This window comes from Rana temporaria, chromosome 12 (assembly GCF_905171775.1).
Source record: "Rana temporaria chromosome 12, aRanTem1.1, whole genome shotgun sequence".
NCBI lineage: Eukaryota > Metazoa > Chordata > Amphibia > Anura > Ranidae > Rana > Rana temporaria.
The window spans coordinates 35,278,300-35,306,172 of record NC_053500.1 but is presented as its reverse complement, the minus strand read 5'-3'; the positions used below and the strand labels follow the sequence as shown (position 1 = coordinate 35,306,172).

At 45.2% G+C, this 27,873-nt stretch overlaps 1 protein-coding gene across 2 annotated transcripts in view; it reads right to left on the bottom strand.

Annotated features, from left to right (window-relative positions):
- LOC120919404 (speckle type BTB/POZ protein) overlaps positions 1 to 27,873 on the bottom strand; it is a 57,142-nt gene that overhangs the window by 9,261 nt on the left and 20,008 nt on the right. For both annotated transcript variants that reach the window (XM_040331560.1, XM_040331559.1), the window contains exons 8-9: positions 5,026 to 5,081; positions 2,749 to 2,871 (exon numbers count right to left, since the gene is read on the bottom strand). In XM_040331560.1, the coding sequence (XP_040187494.1) occupies positions 2,749 to 2,871; positions 5,026 to 5,081 (179 nt within the window). The remainder of the gene's footprint in view (positions 1 to 2,748; positions 2,872 to 5,025; positions 5,082 to 27,873) is intronic.

Below are 27,873 nucleotides of genomic sequence, written 5' to 3'. Positions count from 1 at the left end.
TTCTATAAAGGTCACTGCTTTAAAAAGGTGCCATTCATTTTTAATGGCATGCCACCACACTTTTATGGTAGCGGCCACCCACACTGCGTCACATGCCATGCTTTGCTGAAAAAGAATGGGTGAAGCCCATTAGATACTGGACTGTCATGTGTTAATGTGATACTGGACTGTCATGTGTTAATATAAATGGGCTGCAGCACGTTAACACATTGCATGGCAAGGTGTGAATGGGCCCTGATTGTTTTTATCAAATTAGCTGCACTTCCAGTTTAATGCTCCTTTTAAATGCTACTGACCAAGTGCCTCCAAATCTTTGGCAGTCCTGTATCAATTAAATGGTTTACACATTGCGATTATCCGCCAGCTTGAGAAATGTCAACATAGTTTGAGGTGGGAGGGAAAAAAGGAAAAAAAAAAAAAGAGCCCGATAAACATCATTTAAGCTTTGTCATCTTTACTTTCATCATACAGACGCAATATATGGGAAGGAAACAGCAAGTTTAAGCAGCAAATCAAGCAATTAAAAAGCGACAGATATCACTAACTGTACCCCTGAGGTTTCAGCCTAACAAACCAGCTGGGCCGCCAATCCCAAACGGTGAGAATTTGAAGGCAAAATAATGAGGCCAAGAGGAACTTTTTTTCTTAGAAAAGCGATATGTGGGGTTGACTTACAATGTATTGAGTAGATAATAATCACAATGGTTGAATCTATGGAACGTTGTTTTCCTCCAATGAGGGATGCCCAGGCCCTTGAGTACAGGATCCCCATCAGTGACTATCTTTAGGGGGCAGTAGAAGGTTCTGTAGTAAAAGTATGTGGGATACTTTACTACCTGGCCGCTCTCGCTCTTGGCTTATCTAACAGTAATGAAACACTGGAATTGTGCTGCTTGGTATAAATAGCAGAAAGAAAGAGGCAAGCAGAGCCTGCTGGGTAAGTGATCAACAAGTGTCGTTCCCCCATCACAATATCTCTTCCCATGCACACACTAAAGCTGGGCATACAATAGCAGAATTTAATTTTTCTAATTATTAGCGGGGGTCAAATCAATGTTTGCAGGGGACGTCTTATACGCCGGGTCAGCTGCTCGGATGCCTGCTGGATGTACGGTAATACTGTATGTAGCTTCGGCTACATACAGTATATACCGCTTAGCCAATCCCGGTAAGCGATGTATTCAAATGAATACAGAGCATGCTTGGATTGGAGTAACAACCTCTGCCAATCCGAGGCAGGCTACTTACAGTAGCCTGCTCAGATTGGCTTTAAGAGTCTGAGAGGCGTGGGCTGATGATGTTACAGCCTCTGCCAATCCAAGCAGACTTTGTATTCATTAATAGAATACATCGCTCGCTGTGATTGGCTCCAGCTCCAGCAAGGAAGAATATGGCTCCAGCAAGAATGAAGAATAATATGGCTCCAGAAGGAAGAAATATGAAGCGTCGGAAGGGGGGTCGTCTTATACTGTGAGTACAGGCAAAAAAAATCTAAAAAAAACTGTAAAATTAGGGGGTCGTCTTATACTCGCGGTCGCCTTATAAACCGGAAAATACGGTAAATCTCACAAGCAGACTCTTGCCTGTCAAATGGAAGCATTCTGGCAGCTGCGCTCCCACCCGATTGCTTCCCCCGCCCCCCACCCACCCCGGGTAAGGAGTGCACCACTGCCATGTATCCCAGGCTCCGCTTGCCCATCTGCGGGCCCAGAACCAACATAGCAGGTGCCTCTGAGCGGACACACGTCCCCTTCTTGCTGCTGACCGGGAAGAGACAAGTAGATGTTAAACAGAGGCTTGAGAAAGGAGTGCATGCTCCGTAAACGTGTTGCCTATTGGTTCCCCGAGTACCCCGGAAGTTCCGTCATCCACACGGCCCATCGCTCATCTGGAACTGACGTCACAGCCCCAGCTCCCTGTGTGATCGAGATACGAGATAGTATCCACCGGCGCCACCTGCTCCACTACACCGCAGCCATCCACACCGACATGCCTAATTTAATCCATTGTTTGTGAGTATGTTTGCTCCATTTGTCAAATAAATGATATGCAACATACTGTACTTAGAGTGGCGCCATTGTGTTCTCTCCCCAGCCGATTCCAGATTTGCTTCCTATCTGCACTGGGCTGCCTTCAAGCATGACCTTAAAGGACTTTTTAACAGTCTCAAGTTTTTATCAGTGCCTTGCTTTTAATAGTTTCCTTGTTTTAAAGTTTTGTGTACATCGCTGCTGGTGCAAGCGCCAACTCTCTCCTATGTAAACAGATGACCTATAGGGGGCTTTTAGATTGTCGCCCAGGGCTTGACAAATCCCAGGCGCCAGGTCACCATTGCGACTAGAAATTGCACCCTGGCGCCTGGGCTTTTGTTGGTTTCTTGGCCGGGAACGTGATTAGCGGTGGCAGCGGGGATGGAGCAGGAGGAGCGGCACAGCAGCTGCTGACACGGCGAGAGGATCGAGTGGCCAGCAGATTGATGTCCAGCTGGGGATCCCCATTATTCTAGGCTTACCTATAGGTAGAAGTCCAAAAAGTGGGTTTACAACCACTTTAAGCACATGCAAACAGATAACTAAAATACATGCAAGACAAATCATAATATATCAATAATAAGGAAACACCTTCAATTACAAACACCACTATCTAGGTCCTCTTCATTTTCATACACAGAGCTTTGACAAAACCTCTTCAAACCGTGATTATACAAACATCTCCTGTTTTTGCATTATTGCTCATTAACAAGCATACCTTATCGGCTGCAGCCAGCAGATCGTCCGCCATCTTGTCTAGGTTAGACGCTTTTCCGGTGTATATGAAACACATCATTTCCTTGAAAACATCAGGTTCAACATCCTTTATCTCCACACGATTCTAGAATTGGAAACATGACACATATTTAAAATGTATTCCCATTATAACAGGTGAAAAAGTAATAAAGCACGATATAAGCAGGTAGCTTGTTTGCCAGTTATAATAAAGTATCCAATAAACACCACTCTAGCTCCCTGAGCAGCAGTGTAGATTGGAGGAGTGTTCAGGGGGTATGTGGGGCCACTGGAAACCCGGGCATTATCCCCTGAGGAAGTCACAAGGTATTGTGACGCAACATGTAGGGAGGAGCCAATGACATCATGCTGCACAACCAGAAGTATGTGGAGTGCCATTTTGTGAGTGACCTAGAGACCATAAATCTTAATGCTTGTATACTGAAGTGCACACTACATTGCGAGTGGTATTTAAAAAAAAAAAAAAAACTTTATTTAAAAAACAGTGGTGGGATTACAGAAAGCATTATGATTATTTTTTTTGAGTGAATGATTGCACTTTTTTAATGGATAGCTGAGGATGGAGATGGATTGAGTTCCTGAGATCCAGCAGTGGAGAAACCACTAACAGAATAGTGCATTAGACCTGACTAAAGTGGTTCTAAAGGTTCAAGGTTTTTTACCTTAATGCACTGCATCAAGGTTGCTTCTGATTGCAGCTCCCCCTCCCCTCCTCCCTATACTTATCTGAGCACCATCTTGATCCAGCAATGTGCATGAAAGCAGTTTCTCTTTCAGGTTCCTCTCATGGGCTCACACAGCAGCGGGAGCCATTGGCTTCTGCTGCCGTCAATCAAAGCTAGTGAGCCAATGAGGAGAAAGCATGGAGTAAGGCCAAGCTGCAGTCGGGTTTGAATGGACACACACAGCGCAGCTCATGAGTGAGTCTGCTATAGTGCCCCTCCCACCTGCCGAGTGCCCCTAGTAGCAAGAGGCCAGGGCCAGGGCTGCAGGCAGGGGACCCAAAGAAAATAGGATTGGGAGTGTTCTGTGCAAAATCATTGCACAGAGCAGTCAAGTAGAACAGATTTGTTATTTTAAACAAAAATATTTTGAATTATTTTGGGCCATTTGGAGAAAATGAGAGCATCGGAGTGGTGGTGTCGGGATCACACAATGTATGGTGATTTAATGCACGTGGTAGTAAGAGGAGGCAATACTTGGTGCATAATGCATAAGAAGAAAAAAAAAAAAAAAGTACTGTATTTATTGGCGTATAACACTTACTTTTTTACCCTGAAAATAGAGGGTAAACTGTGCCTGCGTGTTATACACAGGGGGCTGTAGAAAGTTTTTTTTCCTGAAACTTCCCTCTTAAAGTTAGGGTGCGTGTTATATGCCTGTACGTGTTATACGCCGATAAATATGGTAAATGGTGGACTGGAAATTAATTAATTTTATAATCGCGTTCACTTTTTTTTTAGCATATTTTATTATTATGAAGCATATAGAATGGTATTGCACTGGTAATGATTTATGAGGCTTCTCATATGGTGTATTGAGTTCTATCGCACACCACTGTATATTGGGATTGTTGGAAACTCAGGCTGATGCATGGGGGGGGCGAAAGGCAGTTATTTTAACAAGTATGAACACGTAACACGGTAAGAAGATCAAATATAATATTGTTTATGCAACCCGACTGCAAATGGGCTTAAAGTGGAGGTTCACCCTATAAAAAATTTCTAACACTACATCCAGCCCAGTTCTGCAAATAAAATTACACTGACCTTTTTTTTTTCTTCGCTGTAGATAGCGTTAAGCCTTAGAATTCACCGCGGCTTCCGGGTAGGGAATCCCGCGGGAGTGGGCGTTCCTATTGACATGCTAATTGATTGACATGCTAAATGACGGCGCACACAGCGCGTCACGACTTCCCGAAAGAAGCTTGGGTCGGCTCGGCTCTATTCGGTGCGCAGGCGCCAAATAGACCCGAGCCGACCCGAGCTTCCTTCGGGAAGTCGTGACGCGCTGTGTGCGCCGTCGTTTAGCATGTCAATCAATTGGCATGTCAATAGGAACGCCCACTCCCGCGTCAGTGTAATTTTATATGTTTTATATGCAGAACTGGGCTGGATGTAGTGTTAGAAATTTTTTATAGGGTGAACCTCCCCTTTAAAAATCTACAGTAAATGCGGGAACAAAGAACTGCGATATAAACAATGTTGCTTTAAATTAGTTATAAAATGTCATACTGTACCTTTTTACTTTCTTCCATTTCATGCTCAAACATTGCGCTGAACACTGGAGACCGAGCTGGAAGGGAAAAAAAAAGCACACAGTGATCTCATTCTCATCATCATCCATTACACACTGAATTCACTGACTAAGCTAATTAACATAGGTGCAGTTCTACTTGGCCAACTGTGTCTATGTATATCTATATTAAGAAAACAGAAGGCTGATGCTTTGCTCTGAGCCAAATAGATGATTCTTATTAGGTGTCCATGTGAAGCCAGACTTGAGCGTTTCCATTGGCTGCCATCCAAGGCTGCTAAATTACTGGTTCATTTGTTTGAATTCACAGCTATCGTCAGATAACTGGATACTCTTCCCTTCCATGCACACCCACCACATGAGTGCAGGTCTACAATTCGCCTCGGGGCATTTAAAGCCGTAATAAAACTCAGCATTTTTACTTCTACCTGCAGGTAATAAAAGTTTACCTGTAGGTACAGTGAATACCCTACAAATTGTGCTGCCTAGGAGATATTCACAGCTGTAGCAGCCTGTGACGTCACAGGCGCATGCGCAGTGTGCTCTGCATTGAGGTCACGCAAAGTCAAAGCACTCTGCTGTGATGTTGATTCACGTGCGCATGAACAGGAGTGAAGTCATCGCAGTCCACCATTTAAATGGCCAGTGCGCATGGGCCTGAAAGGAAGACCAGGCAAAGATGGAGGTGCTGGCACTGCAACAGCGCACCACTGGAGGGCTTCATTTATAAAGGTAACTCTGCCATAGTGGGCCAGTCTGTGGTGCGTACTGGCAGCCCATTATAGCATTTCACCCAAAAATGGAACTTCCGCTTTAAGTGGAAGTGACCCCCTGACATGCCACATTTTTTTGGGGGGGGGGGCCCAATATCCTCTTTTTAGTGGCACCCAGCTCCCACTTCCTCCCGGGGCTCTGCAGGGCCAGAAGGAAGTTCACCTGCAATCTTCTGGGACACGTCACAGGTCTCAGAAGATTGCCCAGCCAATTACAGCAAGGCTTATGCATTTGCAGTGCATGCCCAGCTGTGAAGCCACATCCGGGCACCCACAGTCAGAATGCCGGTGCCGCGGAGAGGAGGCGGGGAGGCTTCATGCGCCCACATCGCTGGACTGTGGGAGTGTCCAATTATTAAAAGTCAGCAGCTACACTTTTTGTAGCTGCCGACTTTTAAATGGGTGGAACTTCGCTTTAACCTGCAGGAGTGCCCAGTATTTTTTTTAACCGACTATAACTATAATTTTACATTTTTTTTTTTTTTTTTGCTTTCATAACTATGGGCCATATTCTTAAACAAGTTACGTAGGCGTATCAGCAGATACGCCTACGTAAGTCCGTTTCCTATGTTTAAGTGTATTCTCAAACTGAGATACACTTAAACATGCCTAAGATACGACGGCTTGCGCCATTGTATCTTAGGCTGCAATATATACGCTGACCGCTAGGTGGCGGTCAGCGTAGAATATGCAAATGACTAGTCACGCCGATTCTCTAACGTACGCTTGCCCGCCTTAGTGTTTTAACGTCGTTTCCGTAAGCGATACGCGGCGAAAAGATAAAGATGCCCCCTAGGTGGCGTACTCAATGTTAAGTATGGCTGTCGATCCCGCGTCGAAATTTCAAAATTTAACGTTGTTTGCGTAAGTCGTCCGTGAATGGCGCTGGACGCCATTTACGTTACAGTCAAAACAAATGACGTCCGTGAGACGTCATTTAGCGCAATGCACGTCGGGTAATTTACCCGATGGAGCATGCGCATTACGAACGGCGCAGGAGCGCCCCCTGCCAGGATCATTTGAATTAGGATGGCTTACGCGGGTGGACTTTACGCGACGCCGCCGCAAGTTTACAGGTAAGTGGTTTGTGAATCAGGCACTTGCCACTTAAACTTGCGGCGGAGTAACGTAAAGTACATACGTTCCGCCGCCTTAGATGTATAAGAATATGGCCCTATAATTTTAATTGACTATATTATAACTTTCCTTTTTTTTTTTACAAGAATATTTCCTCTATGGTTTTCAATGGCTTACTGGATTTAATATCAGGTACTGAATATTTAATGTAGTATAATGTACAGATAATGTTAACCACATTCCTGTCACTCACTATGCTCTGACATCACACATGAGAAATTGGTAATTTGTCAGAGATGTGGAATCCCCAACAGGAACTTGGAACTTCCCCAAAAAGAATCCCTAGGTATGTGTACTGGAAGTCCAGTCTTGTCAGTAAACAAAAAGGTGCAAACTCCGACAGCTCCTCGCCGCCAGATCCCTCTGTGTGGGGACACACGTGCTGGATAATCCAGAACATAAATTCTTATTTTTAATGTAAATTATAGTCTTAACGTAGAGAGCCCCCTCCCCTAAACAATTTTCCCCTCCAGCTAATCACTGCAACAATCAAAAATACAAATGTACTCCACATGCCCCTAAATACTTGTCCAAACAAACAAAGGGTGCAAATGTCTAGCGCATCATCTCAAGCACTTTAATAGCACTCGCTATACCAGTGTGTATAATAGCATCATATAAACCCAGGAACCAGAAGAAGACCCATCAAAGAACTCCTAAGGTTCAAGTGGATGATGGTACCAGCTGACGTGTTTCTGGGGATATGCCCCCTTCTTCAGATCAAAACCGGGGGGGCATGTCTCCCGAAACACGTCAGCTGGTACCATCATCCATTGAACCTGAGGAATTCTACAATGGGCCGCCTTCTGCTTCCTGGGTTATATAATGCCATTATTCACACTGAATAATAGCATTATATAAACCAGAAGGCAGCCCCGTTGTAGAACTCCTTAGGTTCAAGTGGGCGATAGTAGCAGCTGACGCGTTTCAGGGGACATGCCCCTTTCTTCAGATCAAAAACTGAAGATGGGAGCATGTCTCCCGAAACACGTCAGCTGCTCCTCTCATCAGCAGAGGATTGCAAACAAGTCACTTGATTGTTTACAATTCTCTGTGGCTCCTTCCCCAGATCTTATATATCAAGAGCTGCAGATCATACACTGGAACTTGTATTTTCCATTTTTATCTTCTGCAACATTTTTGCAGCCACATAAATAATTCCTCCCAGCAGTCCCTGGCAGTCAAAGGGTTAAAAGCACAGATATTTGGTCACATGATTTCGGCAAAAGGCAGGATCAACACATCTAGACTCAGACTGTACCCGTCCTCAAATATGACATGGCCCACTGCCTAGGCCAGGGGTGTCAAACTCAATTTCATTGTGGACCGCATCAACATTATGATTGCCCTCAAAAGGGCCGGTTGTATCTGTAAGATTAGATGTCCAGTGCATCACCCCCCCCCCCCCACCAGGGTGTCAAACTCAATTTCATCGGGGGCCGCATCGGCATTATGATTGCCCCCAAAAGGGGCGGTTGTATCTGTAAGATTAGATGTCCAGTGCATCCCCTCCCCTTACATTAGATAGTAAGAGCCATCCCACCATCAGAAGTTGAGTCACCCACTCTCCCTTACACCACAGTGCACCCCCTTTCCTTAAGATGCTGCTGTGAAGAAGCTGGATGCATTGTTTGAAAGCAGAAAGTACGGGTCTTGAGTGAGGATGAGCTCTGGCGTGTTCGCATAGAACACGTGCAGAGCCCGCCAGGAAGTGTGCACGGCGCTGGGAGACATTTCACGATCCCTGCAGCCGAGCATCGGGACAATGTCTCCCTGGCTGTGATTAGCACAGCGCCGTGCACACTTCCTGGCGGGCTCTGCACGTGTTCTATGCGAACACGCCAGAGCTCATCCTTAGTCTTGAGGAGGACCAGAGGAGGGTGAGGGCCACATGAAATGGCCTGGAGGGCCGGATTCGGCCCGCGGGCCTTGTGTTTGACACCTGTGCATTAGATGGTAAGACCCACCCCACCATCAGACGTTCAGTCCCCCACTCTCCCTTACATGCCAGTACACCCCCCTTTCTTCATGCTGCTGCTGGGAAGAAGTTGGATGCTTTGCTTGAAAGCAGAAAGTAAGGGTCTAGATGAGGACCAAGGGAGGGCTGGAGCTCTCATGCAGCTACAGGAGAGGTGTGAGGGCCACATGAAATGGCCTGGAGGGCCGGATTCGGCCGTGGGCCTTGTGTTTGACACCTGTGGCCTAGGCCTTTAGAGATTTTGGAAAGCACCACAGAAAGCCTGGAGTAATGTTTTCCCTAGGAAAGTTAGTTTCTCGGGCTTTAAATTATGTATGTATCTATCCCAGCAAGGCTGTTAACATAGCTTTATGACATAAGTATAGTTCCTCTTAAACAAGCATTTAGCAGGCTTCAGAAGGCATGTAGCTAGCTTCAGGAGACTAATGAGCCTGCTGAATGCTTAATGCCTGCTGAACACGATGCTCCTCGAGCTAGCATTCGAAAATGAAGCTGAAAATATTCCTGTATTACTTAAAGTGGAAGATAAGGCTAACACTAACTATTATAAATGCCACCGTGACCCCCTCCCCCCTACCTATCTTGTATACCCCATATAAAAAATAAAAAAGTGTACTTACCGATTTTTAATCTGCTCCAGTCCAGTGGTCTTGTGATCCAGCAGCCCTGATTCACTTGTGTCAGTGAGTGGCTGCTGCAGGGAAGAGAAGAGAGGGAGCATCGACAATGGCTGGGCCATGGGAGCCTTGGGGCGATGTCACGGCTCCAGGAATTCACAGCTATTGTCAGGTGCTCTCTTTGACAGCGAAGCCAGAGCTGCTGAATCATGTGATCGGACCAGAGAAGATTAAAAAGAGGTGAGTACATCGAAGAGAAAGGAGAGCATGACGGGGCCAGACCAGGCCACAACTCTATCTGAATGGACACAAGGAGCTGCAGCTTGGCTCGGGTGCCCCCATAAAAATGCTGCTTACTATGGGGGGGGGGGGCATCCGTCAGGAGGGGAGAAGGGAAGGGGCTAGGAGAGTCTAAAAGGGACCAGAGAAGAGGAGGATCCAGGCTGCCTTGTGCAAAACCACTGCACAGCATAGGCAAGTTTAATTATTATTATTTTTTTAAAATAAACACACAAGACTTTACATTTTCAATTTAAGCACTGACTGGCAGGAGAGGGGAAAAAACGAAACCAGCACAGTACTGCATTTACAATAAAATCTTGACCTCTGAAAGGTTGTCTACTCCTGCCTACTACAATCTCACATCCAACTCAGGAGAGGGTAATAGAGGGTGGCTGTGCTTCCACTTACAGTGAGACCATGGAGAACAAACATACACCCCAGGAAGTCGGATTAATGCAGCTTAAAAAAAAAAAAAAGAGGAGCAAAGACTGCAATAAAAAGCTAATGAAGGTGAGGTTCTCCATCGTTTGATTCTGTACTACCAAGCTGCCACTGGGACAAGAAATTAGGGAAAGTGACAAAGCTCTCCAGAGGTGGAAGACTGGAAATTGATAACACATTAATGTGCCAGGAGATTGGTGCTGTTAGATTTAGGTGAAGACCTAACAAAGAGCAATGCCCTCTCAACATTCCCAAGGGACCACTTATTTCAAGAGAAAGTTTAGCTTGAAGACAGACATGCAGGCAGACAGAGGAACAGACAGAGAAGCAGGCAGACAGAATGGGAAGCAAGCAGGCAGACAGGCAGAAAAAGAAAGCTAAGCAGAGAAGCAAGCGGGAAGGCAGAAAGAGAAGCGGGCAGGCAGAAAGAGAAGCAGGCAAGCAGAAAGAGAAGCAGGCAAGCAGAAAGAAAAGCAAGCAAGCAGAAAGAGAAGCAAGCAAGCAGAAAGAGAAGCAAGCAAGCAGAAAGAGAAGCAAGCAGGCAGAAAGAGAAGCAAGCAGGCAGAAAGAGAAGCAAGCAGGCAGAAAGAGAAGCAAGCAGGCAGAAAGAGAAGCAAGCAGGCAGAAAGAGAAGCAAGCAGGCAGAAAGAGAAGCAAGCAGGCAGAAAGAGAAGCAAGCAGGCAGAAAGAGAAGCAAGCAGGCAGAAAGAGAAGCAAGCAGGCAGAAAGAGAAGCAGGCAGGCAGAAAGAGAAGCAGGCAGGCAGAAAGAGAAGCAGGCAGGCAGAAAGAGAAGCAGGCAGGCAGAAAGAGAAGCAGGCAGGCAGAAAGAGAAACAGGCAGGCAGGAAGGAAGAGAAACAGGCAGGCAGGAAGAGAAACAGGCAGGCAGGAAGGAAGAGAAACAGGCAGGCAGGAAGGAAGAGAAACAGGCAGGCAGGAAGGAAGAGAAACAGGCAGGCAGGAAGGAAGAGAAACAGGCAGGCAGGAAGGAAGAGAAACAGGCAGGCAGGAAGAGAAACAGGCAGGCAGGAAGAGAAACAGGCAGGCAGGAAGAGAAACAGGCAGGCAGGAAGAGAAACAGGCAGGCAGGAAGAGAAACAGGCAGGCAGGAAGAGAAACAGGCAGGCAGGAAGAGAAACAGGCAGGCAGGAAGAGAAACAGGCAGGCAGGAAGAGAAACAGGCAGGCAGGAAGAGAAACTGGCAGGCAGGAAGAGAAACTGGCAGGCAGGAAGAGAAACTGGCAGGCAGGAAGAGAAACAGGCAGGCAAGAAGAGAAACAGGCAGGCAGAAAGAGAAACAGGCAGGCAGAAAGAGAAACAGGCAGGCAGAAAGAGAAGCAGGCAGGCAGAAAGAGAAGCAGGCAGGCAGAAAGAGAAGCAGGCAGGCAGAAAGAGAAGCAGGCAGGCAGAAAGAGAAGCAGGCAGGCAGAAAGAGAAGCAGGCAGGCAGAAAGAGAAGCAGGCAGGCAGGCAGAAAGAGAAGCAGGCAGGCAGAAAGAGAAGCAGGCAGGCAGAAAGAGAAGCAGGCAGGCAGAAAGAGAAGCAGGCAGGCAGAAAGCGAAACAGGAAGGCAGAAAGAGAAGCAAGCAGGCAGAAAGAGAAGCAGGCAGGCAGAAAGAGAAGCAGGCAGGCAGAAAGAGAAGCAGGCAGGCAGAAAGAGAAGCAGGCAGGCAGAAAGAGAAGCAGGCAGGCAGAAAGAGAAGCAGGCAGGCAGAAAGAGAAACAGGCAGGCAGAAAGAGAAACAGGCAGGCAGAAAGAGAAACAGGCAGGCAGAAAGAGAAACAGGCAGGCAGAAAGAGAAACGGGCAGGCAGAAAGAGAAACAGGCAGGCAGAAAGAGAAACAGGCAGGCAGAAAGAGAAACAGGCAGGCAGAAAGAGAAACAGGCAGGCAGAAAGAGAAACAGGCAGGCAGAAAGAGAAAGAGAAGCAGGCAGGCAGAAAGAGAAGCAGGCAGGCAGAAAGAGAAGCAGGCAGGCAGAAAGCGAAACAGGAAGGCAGAAAGAGAAGCAAGCAGGCAGAAAGAGAAGCAGGCAGGCAGAAAGAGAAGCAGGCAGGCAGAAAGAGAAGCAGGCAGGCAGAAAGAGAAGCAGGCAGGCAGAAAGAGAAAGAGAAGCAGGCAGGCAGAAAGAGAAAGAGAAGCAGGCAGGCAGAGAAAGAGAAGCAGGCAGGCAGAGAAAGAGAAGCAGGCAGGCAGAGAAAGAGAAGCAGGCAGAAAGAGAAGCAGGCAGGCAGAAAGAGAAGCAGGCAGGCAGAAAGAGAAGCAGGCAGGCAGAAAGAGAAGCAGGCAGGCAGAAAGAGAAGCAGGCAGGCAGGAAGAGAAACAGGCAGGCAGGAAGAGAAACAGGCAGGCAGGAAGAGAAGCAAGGCATACAGATGGGGAGGCTGTGCGTTAATTTTAGATGGAAAACAGGTTGTGTCTTTTCCAAAGAACTCAAGACATTTGCAGCCAGTGTTTCCCCAGTATTTGTATTTACACAATCCAGTTGACACAGGCAGCACCAGATTTCACCAATATCCCAGAATGCACGCCGACACCCCGGTGTGAAATGTTTTTTGCCGGTACACATGAAAGCCGCGGCTTTACTTTTTTTCTTGGGTGAGAGAAATAAGATTCCTCTGAAGTCACGGAGAACCGTATTCCTCTGCAAATTTGTATTTATTAACATGAGAGGAAGCTGACATTTCAGTTCCATCGCCAAGGCAAAATTATGTAACATCTACAGACTCAATAAAACAAGGCCGCTGGGAGAACCTGTGGAACACTTTCAAGTATCACCAAGAAATAACAAGAAGCTGAAGATCCAAAGAGGAGCGCTGCAGTCAATAGCAATTTCCAGCAAATCCCCTTTAGAGACGACACAGGAAGACTCCTTTAATGCAGAAACAAAAAGAGGATCATTGATCTCCATGAAGGTGGCGGCGGCCATGTGAGCCCAGTGCTCACCGTCAACACCTGTGCTCCCTTTATGGGAATCCTGCTGGGCACAGGAGATAAACCTTCAAGCCCTTTTTTCAGGATTGAGTACAACGGTGAAAAGGGACAACCCCTGCCCAGCTTTTACTAACGGGGCCCTGAAATGGAAACTGTTATGAACACTGAGCTGCTGAATTGCCTACTGTCGTCTTAAAACATTTATGTTAAGTCAGGGTTTGACAAATTTGCTTGGAATCTAGGAGCCAGCTAAAAAAGTTAGGAGCCAGAAAACGCGCCCCGTCCCGACGAGCTTGCGCGCAGAAGCGAACACATACGTGAGCAGCGCCCACCTATGAAAACGGTGTTCAAACCACACATGTGAGGTATCGCCGCGGTTGGTAGAGCGAGAGCAATAATTCTAGCCCTAGTCCTCCTCTGTAACTCAAAACATGCAACCTGTAGATTTTTTTAAACGTCGCCTATGGAGATTTTAAAGGGTAAAAGTTTGACGCCATTCCACGAGCGGACGCAATTTTGAAGCGTGACATGTTGGGTATCAATTTACTCGGCGTAGCATTATCTTTCATAATATTAAAAAAAAATGGGGATAACTTTACTGTTGTCTTATTTTTTAATTAAAAAAAGTGTGCTTGCAAGACCGCTGCGCAAATACTGCGTGACAGAAAGTATTGCAACGATCGCCATTTTATTCTCTAGGGGGTTAGGATAAAAAAATATATAATATTTGGGGGTTCTAACTAGAGGGAAGAAGTTGGCAGTGAAAATAGTGAAAAATTACATTAGAATTGCTGTTTTAACTTGTAATTCTTAATGTAATACCAACGGCCACCACCAGATGGCGCCAGCTTACACATCTGGTGGTAATAACTTGTAATACCAACGGCTCACCACCAGATGGCGCCAGCCCCCCCTTCCAAGCCAAGTCGCCAGGACCCTATTTCTAGTCGCCATGGCGACCTGGCGCCCGGGATTTGTCGAGCCCTGATGTATGTGAAAGGTTCAAATGTAAATTTCACCCTTTTGCACGACTCCCCCAAACAAAACTCTGTATCTCTTCAAACATCAGATCTCAGGGGCATATTCATCCACGTTTTGGTTCCAAGGCTTGCCCCAGGTAGATAGGGTTTTGAGCCCCTTTTGACTTGTGACTAAACTACCCCTTCCATATAACTAGTGAAGTGACTGGCTGTGATAGACAGAGATGAAACAAATCCTCCTACATAAGTTGTACCTGTTTTATCTGCAGTCTTCTCTCCTCTACATCTGCTCAAAGTGACAAATTTATAAAGCTTGTCTGAGCTGTCAGGGAGAAGGGGGCGGAGAGTTAAAATGACACTGCAGAGTTTAGTGAGGAGAGCTCTGAGAGCTGATTGGAGGGAAGGGACACACCCCCCTTCACACAGGGGGGGACGACGACCTGCTTTTTTGTGTTTTTGGCATGGGGTCTCCTTCATATGGGATTTTGATGGGGACCCCACACCATTCTTTTTTTTTTCCTGCATGGACTTCCTAAGAGCCTGGTATGGATTTTGACAAGGACCCCACACCATTTATTTATTTAGGGTTCCTTAGGGTGACCCTCACATGTTATTTTTCTACTTTTAATGACAGTTCCTTTTCCCGGCTGTAAGCAGGATTGAGCCATTGGTAGGTACCAGCTCAACAACCAGCATCTACCATTGTTTTTGGCATAGGGTTCTTTAGAGCCTGGTATAGATTTTGATGGGGACCCCTTTAAAATCCATACCAGTTACAGACTGGTGGTGACCCCCACAATGACAGTTCCTTTTCCCTGCTGTAAGCAGGGATGAGCCACTGGTAGGTACCATCTCAACAACTAGTATCTGGCAAATTGAGTAGTCGCTTTCCCCTACAAAAAAAAAAAAAAACGTAGCGGTATGAAAAACACATCAAAACGCACCAGTGTTGCACTACTACATCACACTGAAAATTGGATCAAGTCTCAGCTGTCCTACTATGAACCTAGCTTTCGCCCTGCTCATGGAATCTATCCCATGCTACATTCTAGATAGGAAAAGGGAGTTACGGCTCCAGGTGGGTCTGGTTTGCAATTATCCTCCTCTCAGAAGCCACCGGTGCTGGCAATACATGTAGCAATAATAAAAGAATGTCTTTGGACAGCTGCACTTCAAAAAAATATTGCCATTATTTAGTAAAAAAAAAGGAACAAAAACGGCAAGTCACAGCAAACCTGAACACACAGCTGACGCGTTTCACACTAATACTTAGTGCTTAATCATAGCTATGATTAAGCACGATCAGTGTGCAACGCGTCAGCTGTGTGCTCAGTTTTGCTGTGACTTGCAGTTTTTGTTTTTTTTTACTAAATAAAGGCAATATTTTTTTGGAGTGTGGCTGTCCAAAGACATTCTTTTATTTTTGCTACATTTTAGATAACTCAAACCCCCAAAGCCTCAACACAAAGGTTACTGTTCTTCTCTGTGATCACAGATGGAGGGCGGAACAGAGATTTGGACCCAGAAATGAGACCTCTCCATTTTAGGTGAAGTGCCCTTAAAATTAGCAGTGCCAGACAATGAAAAGTTGCTAACATTAGCAATCGTTTTATTGCACTTTATCCATCCCGCACAATCACTACTTGCCTTACATAATATGCTAATTAGACGCTTGGCCACATTTCACTCTAATTTGTTCAATAAAATGACTGTGGCGCCAGCTGCAAATTGCTCGCTATTTCTAAGAAAATTATATTTTTATGACAAAAGGGCCGATACACAGGTGCACGGTTATACAATTCTGGGAACAAAATTAAACTTATTCTTCAGACACAAAAAACACAATTCATCTTCAACTAAATGTTACTGGGTAACTGCAGTGAAAACCAAAATCTGTGGACCGCCCCCCCGATCTATAAATGCAATTACGGACCTCTGATGCACACAAATGTACTTCTTCACTGTCACAGCCTGGCAGAGCCAACACTCTCTCTGGCAATCCTCTGTGTCCAGCAAAGAACGCATCTGTACCTATCATAGTGTGTGTGTCCACCTGATCGCCATTATGGTTTGCTCATACCAAAAACGTAGAGTGGGCATTAGATCAAATCGCTTTTAGGCTCCATGCACACTGAAGCTGATAAACTGCAGTTTATTGGCGTTTTGGCTTTTTTTTTTAAAGCCCATAAACTGAACTCTATGTTAGTCTAGGTGCCCATGCACACCTTGGCGTTTTTTAGTGTTAATGAGCTTTGGAGTTTATTGGCTTTTTTCTGAACGCCCGAAATTTGCGTTCAAAATGCATTTTTTTTGGCGGGAAAAAACGCTGAAAAACGCAAAACGCTGAAAAACGCCAGTGCGTTTTTTTAATCCATTGAGAAAATAAAAAAATAAATAAAAAAAAGCTGATTAAAGCTATTGCAAAAACACAAAAAACGTTGAAAGGCTCCCTGCAAAGCTACTGGCGTTTTTTTATAGCTTTTATCAGCTTCAGTGTGCATGGAGCCTAAGGATTCATGCACACTGGACCTTTGCCCAGCTCTTCTGAACGCCTTTCCTCCTGGCAGGAGAAAAGCAGCGTTTAAAAAAAAAAAAAAAAGGGGGGGGGGGGAGGAATCAGCACACAGAAATTACACTTAGTGCTCCTAATTAAGACAAGTACAGAGAGAGAAAAACGTATTTGATCCCCTGCTGATTTTGTACATTCGCCCACTGACAAAGAAACGATCAGTCTATCATTTTCATGGTAGGTTTATTTTATTTTAACAGTGCAAGAGAGACAGAACAACCACCACCGCATATCAAAAAAGTTATAAATTGATTTGCATTTTAATGAGTGAAATAAGTATTTGATCCCCTGTCAACCAGCAAGATTTCTGGCTCCCAGGTGTCTTCTATACAAATAACGAGCTGAGATTAGGAGCATTCGCAGAAGGGAGTGCTCCTAATCTCAGCTTGTTACCTGTATAAAAGACACCTGTCTACAGAAGCAATCAATCAGGTTCCAATCTCTCCACCATGGCCAAGACCAAAGAGCTGCCCAAGGATGTCAAGGACAAGATTGTAGACCTACACAAGGCTGGAATGGGCTACAAGTAGGGATGCACCGAAATGGAATTTTCAGAACCGAAACAAAACCGAAATAAAAAAAAAATTTCAGTTTTTTTTCAATAATTGTATGTATTACATTTACATGATGGGCACAGTGGGTGCGTTTGATGGGCACAGTGGCTGCGTTTGATGGGCACAGTGGCTGCATTTGATGGGCACAGTGGCGATGTGTGTTGGCAGTGGCACAGTGGCTGCGTTTGATGGGCACAGTGGCTGCGTTTGATGGGCACAGTGGCTGCGTTTGATGGGCACAGTGGCGATGTGTGTTGGCAGTGGCACAGTGGCTGCGTTTGATGGGCACAGTGGCTGCGTTTGATGGGCACAGTGGCTGCGTTTGATGGGCACAGTGGCGATGTGTGTTGGCAGTGGCACAGTGGCTGCGTTTGATGGGCACAGTGGCTGCGTTTGATGGGCACAGTGGCTGCGTTTGATGGGCACAGTGGCGATGTGTGTTGGCAGTGGCACAGTGGCTGCGTTTGATGGGCACAGTGGCTGCGTTTGATGGGCACAGTGGCGATGTGTGTTGGCAGTGGCACAGTGGCTGCGTTTGATGGGCACAGTGGCTGCGTTTGATGGGCACAGTGGCGATGTGTGTTGGCAGTGGCACAGTGGCTGCGTTTGATGGGCACAGTGGCTGCGTTTGATGGGCACAGTGGCTGCGTTTGATGGGCACAGTGGCGATGTGTGTTGGGAGTGGCACAGTGGCTGCGTTTGATGGGCACAGTGGCTGCGTTTGATGGGCACAGTGGCTGCGTTTGATGGGCACAGTGGCGATGTGTGTTGGCAGTGGCACAGTGGCTGCGTTTGATGGGCACAGTGGCTGCGTTTGATTGCACAGTGAGGCTGCAATTAATGTTTTTTTGGTAGTCAGAGAAGGCAAGCATGGCTCAATAACACACAAAAATTATTGAGCCATGCTTGCCTTCTCTGACTACCAAAACAAATATCAATTGCAGCCTCACTGTGCCACTGTGAAAAAATGGCAGATATTTTTTTTTTTGTATCTGCCAGAAAGTGACCTGAGATGACCAGAAAGTGCTGGTCATCTCAGTCAGTTAACCACCCCGCCCCCCCGAATCCATTTCACATTATCTAAGTTCTAACTTAATTTCTTACATGTTCTGTTCTGCTAGTGCTTACTTTTTTAGCAGAGCACACTGCAAGCTTCTTCCTTCAGGCAGTGTGACTAGTCTGACTGTGTCACAGGCAGCTCCGACACAGCTTCCTGCCCAGAGCACCGAGTCCTCCCTCACCTCCGGCCGTGACGTCACGCGGCTCACGCCGCCGGACTAAACCAAGTGACTCCCCCATAGGGGGAGTCAAAAAATCAGGAAATGGAGGAGGAGGACTCCGGTGGAGCGCGATCGGCAGTCGGCACACAATTTGTACAGTGAGTGCCACTGCCGCTGCCCACGCTCTGTACTGGTCTGGCAGCCAGCGTGTGTGTCTGGCGGCCAGCCTGTGTATAAGAACTGTGCCCCCCTCGTAGACTAAATGGTACCGCCCACGGAGGGCGTTCATTATCGGCAAATTTAATGTATTTCGGCAGGGATCCAAAAATGCTATTTTCGGCCGATATGTATCGGCCACCGATATATCGGTGCATCCCTAGCTACAAGACCTTCGCCAAACAGCTTGGCGAGAGAGTGCCAACAGTTATAACTTTTTTGAAATGTGTTTGAGATATTTTTGCTGTTATTCCGTCTCTCACTGTTAAAATAAACCAACCATTAAAATTCTAGACTAATCATTTCTTTGTTAGTGGGCAAACCTACAAAATCAGCAGGGGATCAAAATACGTTTTTCTCCCTCACTGTACATACATCAAACACAAGCCCTGTTGACCAAATATGGCCCTCCATAAATAGGGTTATCTGTGCTTTGCCTATAAACAGAAAATAATTTAAAAAAAATACTAACCAAAAAAAAAAATGACTTTAATACTGTACTACACTGCGTCCCATTGACTTCAATGTAAAAACGCCAGCCACATTAAAAAGTAACTACACTTTTGTAGAGAAAAAAAAAACATTCCCCCTGGGTGATCAATGTACATTACAAGGATTTTAAGTTTAACAAACTTTGGTGCAGATTCCTACATTTGTTATTCTGAAGAAATCCCTGTGTGTTTCTTCGGTGTCCATGTGGGAAAGTGAATCTAATGGGAGTGGTTTCATAATTATCAGCTGAAGCACCTGCAGGGCTCTAATGACGTGATTTCCTATTGGGAGTATCTTACCAAAAATGTTTATTTTTGTTGCAGGGGATACCCAATACCGGACTTGTATCTTTGTGCAGATTTCTGGGAATCTTGGTGAGCCAATCACAGAAGCAGGAAATAATGTTTCTGGGGGGCGTTCTGTACACATTCTGTGTATAGAACTCCTCCAGGTAGCCATATTGCATTGCACTTTACAGATAATTAAAAAGGTAATTTAATTCAATTGCAATATGACTTGTGTCGCAATTTTATACGCCATATTATTTTCCATTTGCTGGGGGGGGGGGGGGTTTCCCACGAAAGTGGAGTTACCCTTTAATTTAAAATTTTTTTTTTTTTTTTTTTTTTTTGGTTTCGGCTTTTTGCATCGTGAATTTTCGGTTTCAGTCCAGAATTTTCATTTTGGTGCACCACCAATTACAACTAGATAAGGAACTTTTTTGGAGGGGTCAGCACTTCTTTGGGTAAGTGAATCCTCATTTAGACCCCTTCAACACAAGCGTTTTTACAGCATTTTAGCGTTAAAAATAGCGATATTAAAACACTCAAAAAATGTTCTCCATGCTTCTCAATGGACCCTTTCACAGGGGGTTGCGCTGGCGGGGCGTTGAGAAAAGTCCTGAAAGCAGCATCTTTGGAGCAGCTTTTGGGCTCTGAAAAAAAACGCTCCAAAAACGCCCCTCTCCATTGAAAGCGCTGTAAAAACTCCTAAATAGCGCCTTTAGATCCCTTTCACATTGAGGCGTTTTTCATGCGCTGTTATACCGCATGAAAAAATCATGCCCTGCAGGCTTCAATGTGAAAGCCCGAAGGCTTTCACACTGAAGCGGTGCAGTAGCAGGACCGCTCCAAAAGTCCTGCTAGCCGCATCTTTGGAGCGGTAAAGGAGCGGGGTGTTTACCGCTCCTATGCGGCGCCTTCCCATTGAAATCAAGGGGAAACCGCGGTAATACCGCCTGCAATGCGGGATGTATTAACCCTTTTTCGCCCGCTAGCGGTGGTTAAAACCTCACCGCTAGCGCCCGAATATCGCGGTAAATATGACGGTATAGCCGCACCTCTGCTGCCCAATATGAAAGCAGCCTTCATCCGCTCTGAGCTGTAGAAAAGTCACACCATCTCCCAAAAATGTAAACATGCAAGAAAAATAAATAAATAAATAAAAAAGAGCATCTACAAAAGCAGGACTGAAATTGCCCATGCTTCAATAACGCTTGAAAAACGCCTGCAGCGTTGCGTTAATTTTACCGCTAGCGTCCTAAAAAACGTGGTAAAACACGGTAAAGGTGTTTTTGCAGCGCCTCAGTGTGAAAGGACTCTTTTGGTCCTCCTGTCATCTAAGCAGAAAGTGAGAGGAAATCTCAGCAGGGTGACAGAGTAATAAAACCCGACAAAGGTTCTAACCTTTCTCCATTCTATGAAGAGTTCTCTGTCCTGGTCCCAATACTATAATTGGCTCCCTAGACCAGCCGCCTCTATTGCTGTATACTCAGAGTACATAAAATGTAATGATGTCTAGTTCATCTGTAAAGCTCAGTTATTTATTGCCAATGCAAATCTCCAAAGCATCCCCCACACAACCCTCCTTCACCACAATCTACACCTTCCCATTGTAAGCCTATAATTTATTGCTCGCAATAAACAATTGGTGACAGTTGTATATTTTACACCGCCAATTTAAAAAGCGAGCTGCTCCCGATCCTAAGCCCTGCTGGCACTTCTTCCAGTTAATCTAACGCTTTTTACCCTTAAAACTGAGGAATTAGTTAGCGCTGCAAAGGCTTAATTGAAAGGATATCAGCTGCCAGCCTATCAAACAGGAGGCAGGGTGACACGAGGCAAAGCATTGTGGGAGTCGGCTCAGAAACAAGTCACACTTTGTAGTCATAACAATTGTGCTTGATGCAGACTAATTGGTCACAATAGCGTCTCAAAGCGGCTTTGTGCTGAAAAATGATCTAATATTTATGTTGCAGTAACATTGTTAAACACACTGTAACCACTTTGAAGGAAGAGACAATATCATGGAAATTAAATCAACATGAACAGGAAAACTTTTTTATTATTATTATTAATTAAAAGCTCAACTCTTTCTTAGAATAGAGTGGGGATGTGTAAGAACCCCTCAAAGGTTTTCCTATTTCCGCGATTTTTACTATTGTTATTGAGGAACATTACAATAAAAAAAAAAAAAGGTACATTCCAGTATATAAAGCACTGAGCAAATTGTCAGCATTACACAAAGGAAAGGATAAAGAGCAAAAGACATCACTGGCTGGTCAGAAGACTCCAAGGAAATAGGTATTTAGAAACCTTTTAACCACTTCAATACCAGGCACTTTCACCCCCTTCATGTACAGGACAATTTTCAGCGCTGTCACATTTTGAATGACAATTGCGCGGTCATGCTACATTGTACTCAAACTACATTTTTATCATTTTTTTCCCCACAGCTAGAGGTTTCTTTTGGTGGTTTTTAATCACCACTGGGTTTATTTTTTGCGCCACAAAGAAAAAAAAAAAAAAAAAAAAAAGGACAGGAAATTTTTAATAAAATTGGATTTTTGTACGCACCGTAAAATCCATTTCTCTTTCGTTCATAGACGGACACAGCCTTCATTGACATTAGGGTTATGCTTCTTCCTACCAGGAGATTTCTCCTAGTGAAAGCGGATATAACCCTAATGTCAATGAAGGCTGTGTCCGTCTATGAACGGAAGAGAAATATTGTTTTTTCTTTGTTTCCGTTAAAAAACAGAGTTAGCCTAGGTTCACACTGCTGCGAATTCATAATCGCGGTAAAATGCGCGATTTTACCGCGATTTCGCGGCCACAATTTAATGTAAATCGCGGCCCGAAATCGCAAAAAGTAGTACAGCAACTACTTTTTGAAATCGCAGATGCGGGGTCGCACTGATTAGGACAGTGCCATTGCCGACAATTGCCGCCGATTTGAGATGCGATTTGACATGTCAAATCGCATCTCAAATCGTTCCAAATCGTACCCAGTGTGAACCAGGGCTAAAGTACGTTTTCTGCTTCACTAATGGGCACTGATGAGGTGGCACTTATATGCAACACCGATTGGCACCAATGGGCAGCACTGATTAGATGACTGATGGGCACAGATTGGCATGTTAGGCCCTACTCACATGGGCTTTTCGATCAGGTTGAACTGTCAATTATTCAAGTGGATCCGATCGGACCCTCCATTCACTCTTGGACCTCTTTCACACTGGGTCGCTTTGCAGGCGCCATAATGCTAAAAATAGAGCCTGCAAAACCGACCTGAAACAGCCGCTGCTGTGTCTTCAGTGTGAGGGCTTTCACACTGGATCGGTGCTCTAGCAGGACAGTAAAAAATAAATAAAAAAATCCTGCTAGGAACATCTTTGGAGCGGTGAGGAAGCGGTGTGTATACTGCTCATCCACCGCTCCTGCCCATTGAAACCAATGAGGCACCGTGGCTATACTGCTGGCAAAGCGCCTCCGCAGAGGAGGTTTGCGGTGGTTCTAACCCTTTCTCACCCGGTAGCGGGGGGTAAAAGCACCCCGCCAGCGGGCGAATAGCTCTGCTAAATTGATGGTAAAGCGCTGCTAAAAATACTGCAGACGCCGCCCCTGCCCCAGTGTGAAAGGGGCCTTATGGGGGCAGCAGATGTCAGCGGAGACATGTCAGCAGAGACACCGGCTGCTATCCGATCCGGTGTGCCAAACCCAGACGGATAGTGACCCTATTATCCATCCGTCTGGCGGATAAGATGAAAACGGACAGGTGGTCCGATTTCATCTGATCTCCCTATAAAGGGACAGGCAGGATTTGTCTCAACACAGTGAGTGGAGATGGACCTATCATCCGCCTGCTCAGCAGGGATCACCGGAGCAATCCCCCCGCTGAGCAAGACGGACTGCCCGTGCGAAAGGACCCTTACAACCTGAATACAAATGTAACTTACTTAAACTACAGCCAGAGCTTGTTTGGCTGGGCTTCTCCTTAGGGTCACAGGAGTGCAATCAGTTTTGCACTCCTGTGACCCGTTTTCAGCAGAGAGCTGTCTGAAGTCCACTCTCTGCCGCCATCACCAAGTTAAGTCCAGGCACCACGTCATCCCGACTTCAGAAGTCTGGATCCGCCAGGTGCCTGGACTGATGGCGGGCTCAGCATCTCAGTGAGCCACCGAGACAGCCGCTCCCCACCCCTCCACAGCTCAGCCAATGTGGAGGAGCAGAGAAGGAGAGCTGCTGATTGACAGTCAAAAAAACAAAAACAAACCCTCCTCCTTTAAAGTGGAGATAGCCTTCACTCCATTAACATAACCGGTTTATAAATGCACGTCTACAAATTATTACCAGTATATAAGCACATGGCACATACAATAGGGAGAGGAAGAAAATAAAGGAAGAAGACTAAAACAAGATCAGCATCTATAACAGATTCAAACAATAAATCCACAAATGGCAAGCAGCCCTCGTAATAACGCCAAAAAGCTCAGTGACGTCCATAGCAATCAGAAGCTGGCTATTCCCTACACACAGTAAATGAAAAGAAAACAACGGTAACAAAGGACCGCATCACTATATCCTTTGTTCCAGGTACAGCAACTCCCACATAAATACCAGTCTGCATTATTTTATTGATATTCTGCAACTCCAAACCCAAAAGGTGAAGGAAATCTGATAGCCAATAACAGCCTACTGCCCTTTTCCATGCTTGCTGGAAAATACGACAGCTGGAGCCTGATTGGTTGCCATGGACATCATAGACTTTACTTCCCTCTGGTTTAATCAATCAGCTGCAATGTATCAAGCAAAAGGAAACACAATTGTATCTTGTGCTGACAGATGTCCCTGGGAAGCTTGTATGCCAAAGAAGGTACATGTAGCATAAAATAGACCTGACAATTTCCATAATGTATATATGTAACGCGTCAGCCAACTGCTACAGCAATGACAGAGCTCTCCACCGACACCGTTTCCAATACAGTGCTATTTTCTAGAAGGAAAAACAAGAAGCACCCAAATTCCTTTATACTTAACCTCTTGCCTACGCACTTCCACCCCCTTCCTACCCAGGCCAATTTTCAGATTTCAGCGCTGTCACACTTTGAATGACAATAGCGCAGTCATGACACACCAAAACCCAAAGACATTTTATATATATATATATATATATATATATATATATATATATATATATATATATATATATATATATATATATATATATATATATATATATATATATATATATATATATATATATATATATATAATTTGGAGACAGATAGCACTTTTTTCGTGGCATTTAACCGTCACTGGGAGTTTTATTTTTGGCTAAACTAACGAAAAATGACCAAAAATTGAGAAAAAAAAAAAGTTTATCCTTCACTGATGTGCACTGTTGAGGCTGCACCGATCGGCACTGTTGAGGCTGCACCGATCTCCAGGACACAGGTGGTTCTGGCCAGCTCAGTAGATTGCTTTAACCACTTAACTCCCGGACCATATTGCTGGTCAAAGACCAGAGCACTTTTTGCGATTCGGCACTGCATCGCTTTAACGGACAATTGCGCGGGCGCCCGACGTGGCTCGCAAACAAAATTGGCGTCCTTTTTAGCCTACAAATAGAGCTTTCTTTTGGTGGTATTTGATCACCTATGCCGTTTTTAGTTTTTGCGCTATAAACAAAAATAGAGCGACAATTTTGAAAAAATTTATATTTTTTGCTATAATAAATATCCCCCAAAAATCTATATATATAAAAAAAAAATTTCCTCAGTTTAGGCCGATACGTATTCTTCTACATATTTTTCGTAAAAAAAAAAAAAATCTCAATAAGCGTTTGATTGGTTTGCGCAAAAGTTATAGCGTTTACAAAATAGGCGGTATTTTTATTATTATGTTTTTACTAGTAATGGCGGCGATCAGCGATTTTTTTTCGGTACTGCGACATTATGGCGGACACTTCGGACACTTTGACACATTTTTGGGACCATTGGCATTTTTATAGTGATCAGTGCTATAAAAATGCATTGGATTACTATAAAAATGCCACTGGCAGTGAAGGGGTTAACACTAGGGGGCGGGGAAGGGGTTAAGTATGTTCCCTGGGTGTGTTCTAACTGTAGGAGAGGGGGGTGGACTGACATGGGGAAATTACTGATCTTCTGTTCATACATTGTATGAACAGAAGAGCAAAATTTCTCTCCCGATCCTCGCTCTGTAACAAGCAATCACGTGTGCCCGGCGGCGATCGCGCCCACCGGGCACGCGCGCGCCCCCATTGGCTGCTGGGCGAGGTGATGTATAGCTACGTGCTCTTGCCCAGCAGAGCCGACTTGCCGCCGTATAACTGCGGCGGCTGGTCGGCAAGCAGTTAAGAAAGGCCTGGATACTTTCCTAAATGTACATAATATAACCGAGTACTGACATTTATAGGTAAAGTTGATCCAGGGAAAATCAGATTGCCGCTCGGGGGATCAGGAAGGAAGTTTTTCCCCTGCTAGAGCAAATAGAGTTGGGCTTTATGGCAGAGTGACCAGAAAAAAAGCCATTACTTTCAGCAAAAAACAAAATGTCACGTGTTGAGTTTGCGAAAAGTCATGTGGGAGACTCACAAAATGTATGGAGGAAGGTGCTCTGGTCTGATGAGACTAAAATTTTACTTTTTGGCCATCAAAGAAAATGCTATGTCTGGCGCAAACCCAACACATCACATCACATCACCCAAAGAACACCATCCCCACAGTGAAACATGGTGGTGGCAGCATCATGCTGTGGGTATGTTTTTCAGCAGTCAGGACTGGGAAACTGGTCACAGCCAAATACAGGGATATTCTTGAGTAAATCCTGTACCAGTCTGTGTGTGATTTGAGGCTAGATTGGAGGCTCACCTTCCAGCAGGACAATGATGGTTTAAGAGGAAACATGTAAATGTGTTGGAATGGCCTAGTCAAAGCCCAGACCTCAATCCAATAGAAAATCTGTGGTCAGACTTAAAGATTGCTGTTCACAAGCGCAAACCATCCAACTTGAAGGAGCTGGAGTAGTTTTGCAAGGAGGAATGGGCAAAAATTCCAGCGGTAAGATGTGGCGAGCTCATAGAGACTTATCCAAAGTGACTTGGAGCTGCGATAACAAAGTATTGACTTTAGGGGGGGTGAATAGTTAAGCATACTGACTTTTTCTGTTATTTTGTCTTATTTGTTGCTTGCTTCACAAACACACAGCAAGAACACACAGCGATTATTGCTAGCCGCTGGCAGCAATTGTGTGAAAAATCCGACATCCTGGTTGTACCAAAGTCCATCGATGGATCAGCTTGGGCAGGATCAGCCTGCCTATAGATGTTTTGAATCTCGGCCGGTCCCAAGCGATATTCCAACGTCAATGGCCAGCATTAGTTTTCCTTAAAGTGGAGGTTCACCCAAAAACTCAATTTTTAACATTAGATTGAGGCTCATTTTGGGAAGCAGAATCGGGTGTTTTTTTTTTAAATCGAAGCAGTACTTACCGTTTTAGAGATGGGTCTTCTCCGCCGCTTCCGGGTATGGGCTGCGGGACTGGGCGTTCCTATTTGATTGACAGGCTTCCGACGGTCGCATACAGCGCGTCACGATTTTCCGAAAGTAGCCGAACGTCGGTGCGCAGGCGCCGTATAGAGCCGCACCGACGTTCGTTTGTCAATCAAATAGGAACGCCCAGTCCCTAAGACCATGCCCGGAAGCGGCGGAGAAGATCTATCTCTAAAACGGTAAGTACCGCTTCGATTTTAAAAAAACACCCGATTCCCCTTCACAAAATGAGCATCAATCTAATGTTAAAAATTGTTTTTCGGGTGAACTCCCGCTTTAAGTGAGTGCTGTATAGAAGAGCAGCAGGCCTCAAGAATGAACACTACGGTCTAAACATTGCTACCCGAATCTCAGGGTTCTCATCTGCGTAGGATGTACACCGATCATGCAATTTCACTGCGTTATTTGTTGCCCTGTATGCATGGCCTATAGTAGACTAAATCCTAACATTCCTGTGTCAGCAGTTTCGGCTTGTGTTGAAACATGTGGCATGGTACTGCACAGGTTAAAGTGATTTTAAACGATCACCTTGTAACATAACCCAGTTTAAAATAGAAATGGGAAAGGCAAAAAATTTTTGTATAGGTTAAAAAAAAAAAATAATAATATCTTCCCCCCCCCCCCCCCATTTTATAAGTGATCACCTTTCCTCTGTTCTCACCTGCATAAGAGTTGGCGGAGCAGAAGCAGCAGCACATTGAGCTTCCCAGTGAATGGCTGTGCAGCGGAGGCATATCAAGTCTGATCATTGGAGGAGAGTACACTGAGCTCAAAGCACAGCTAG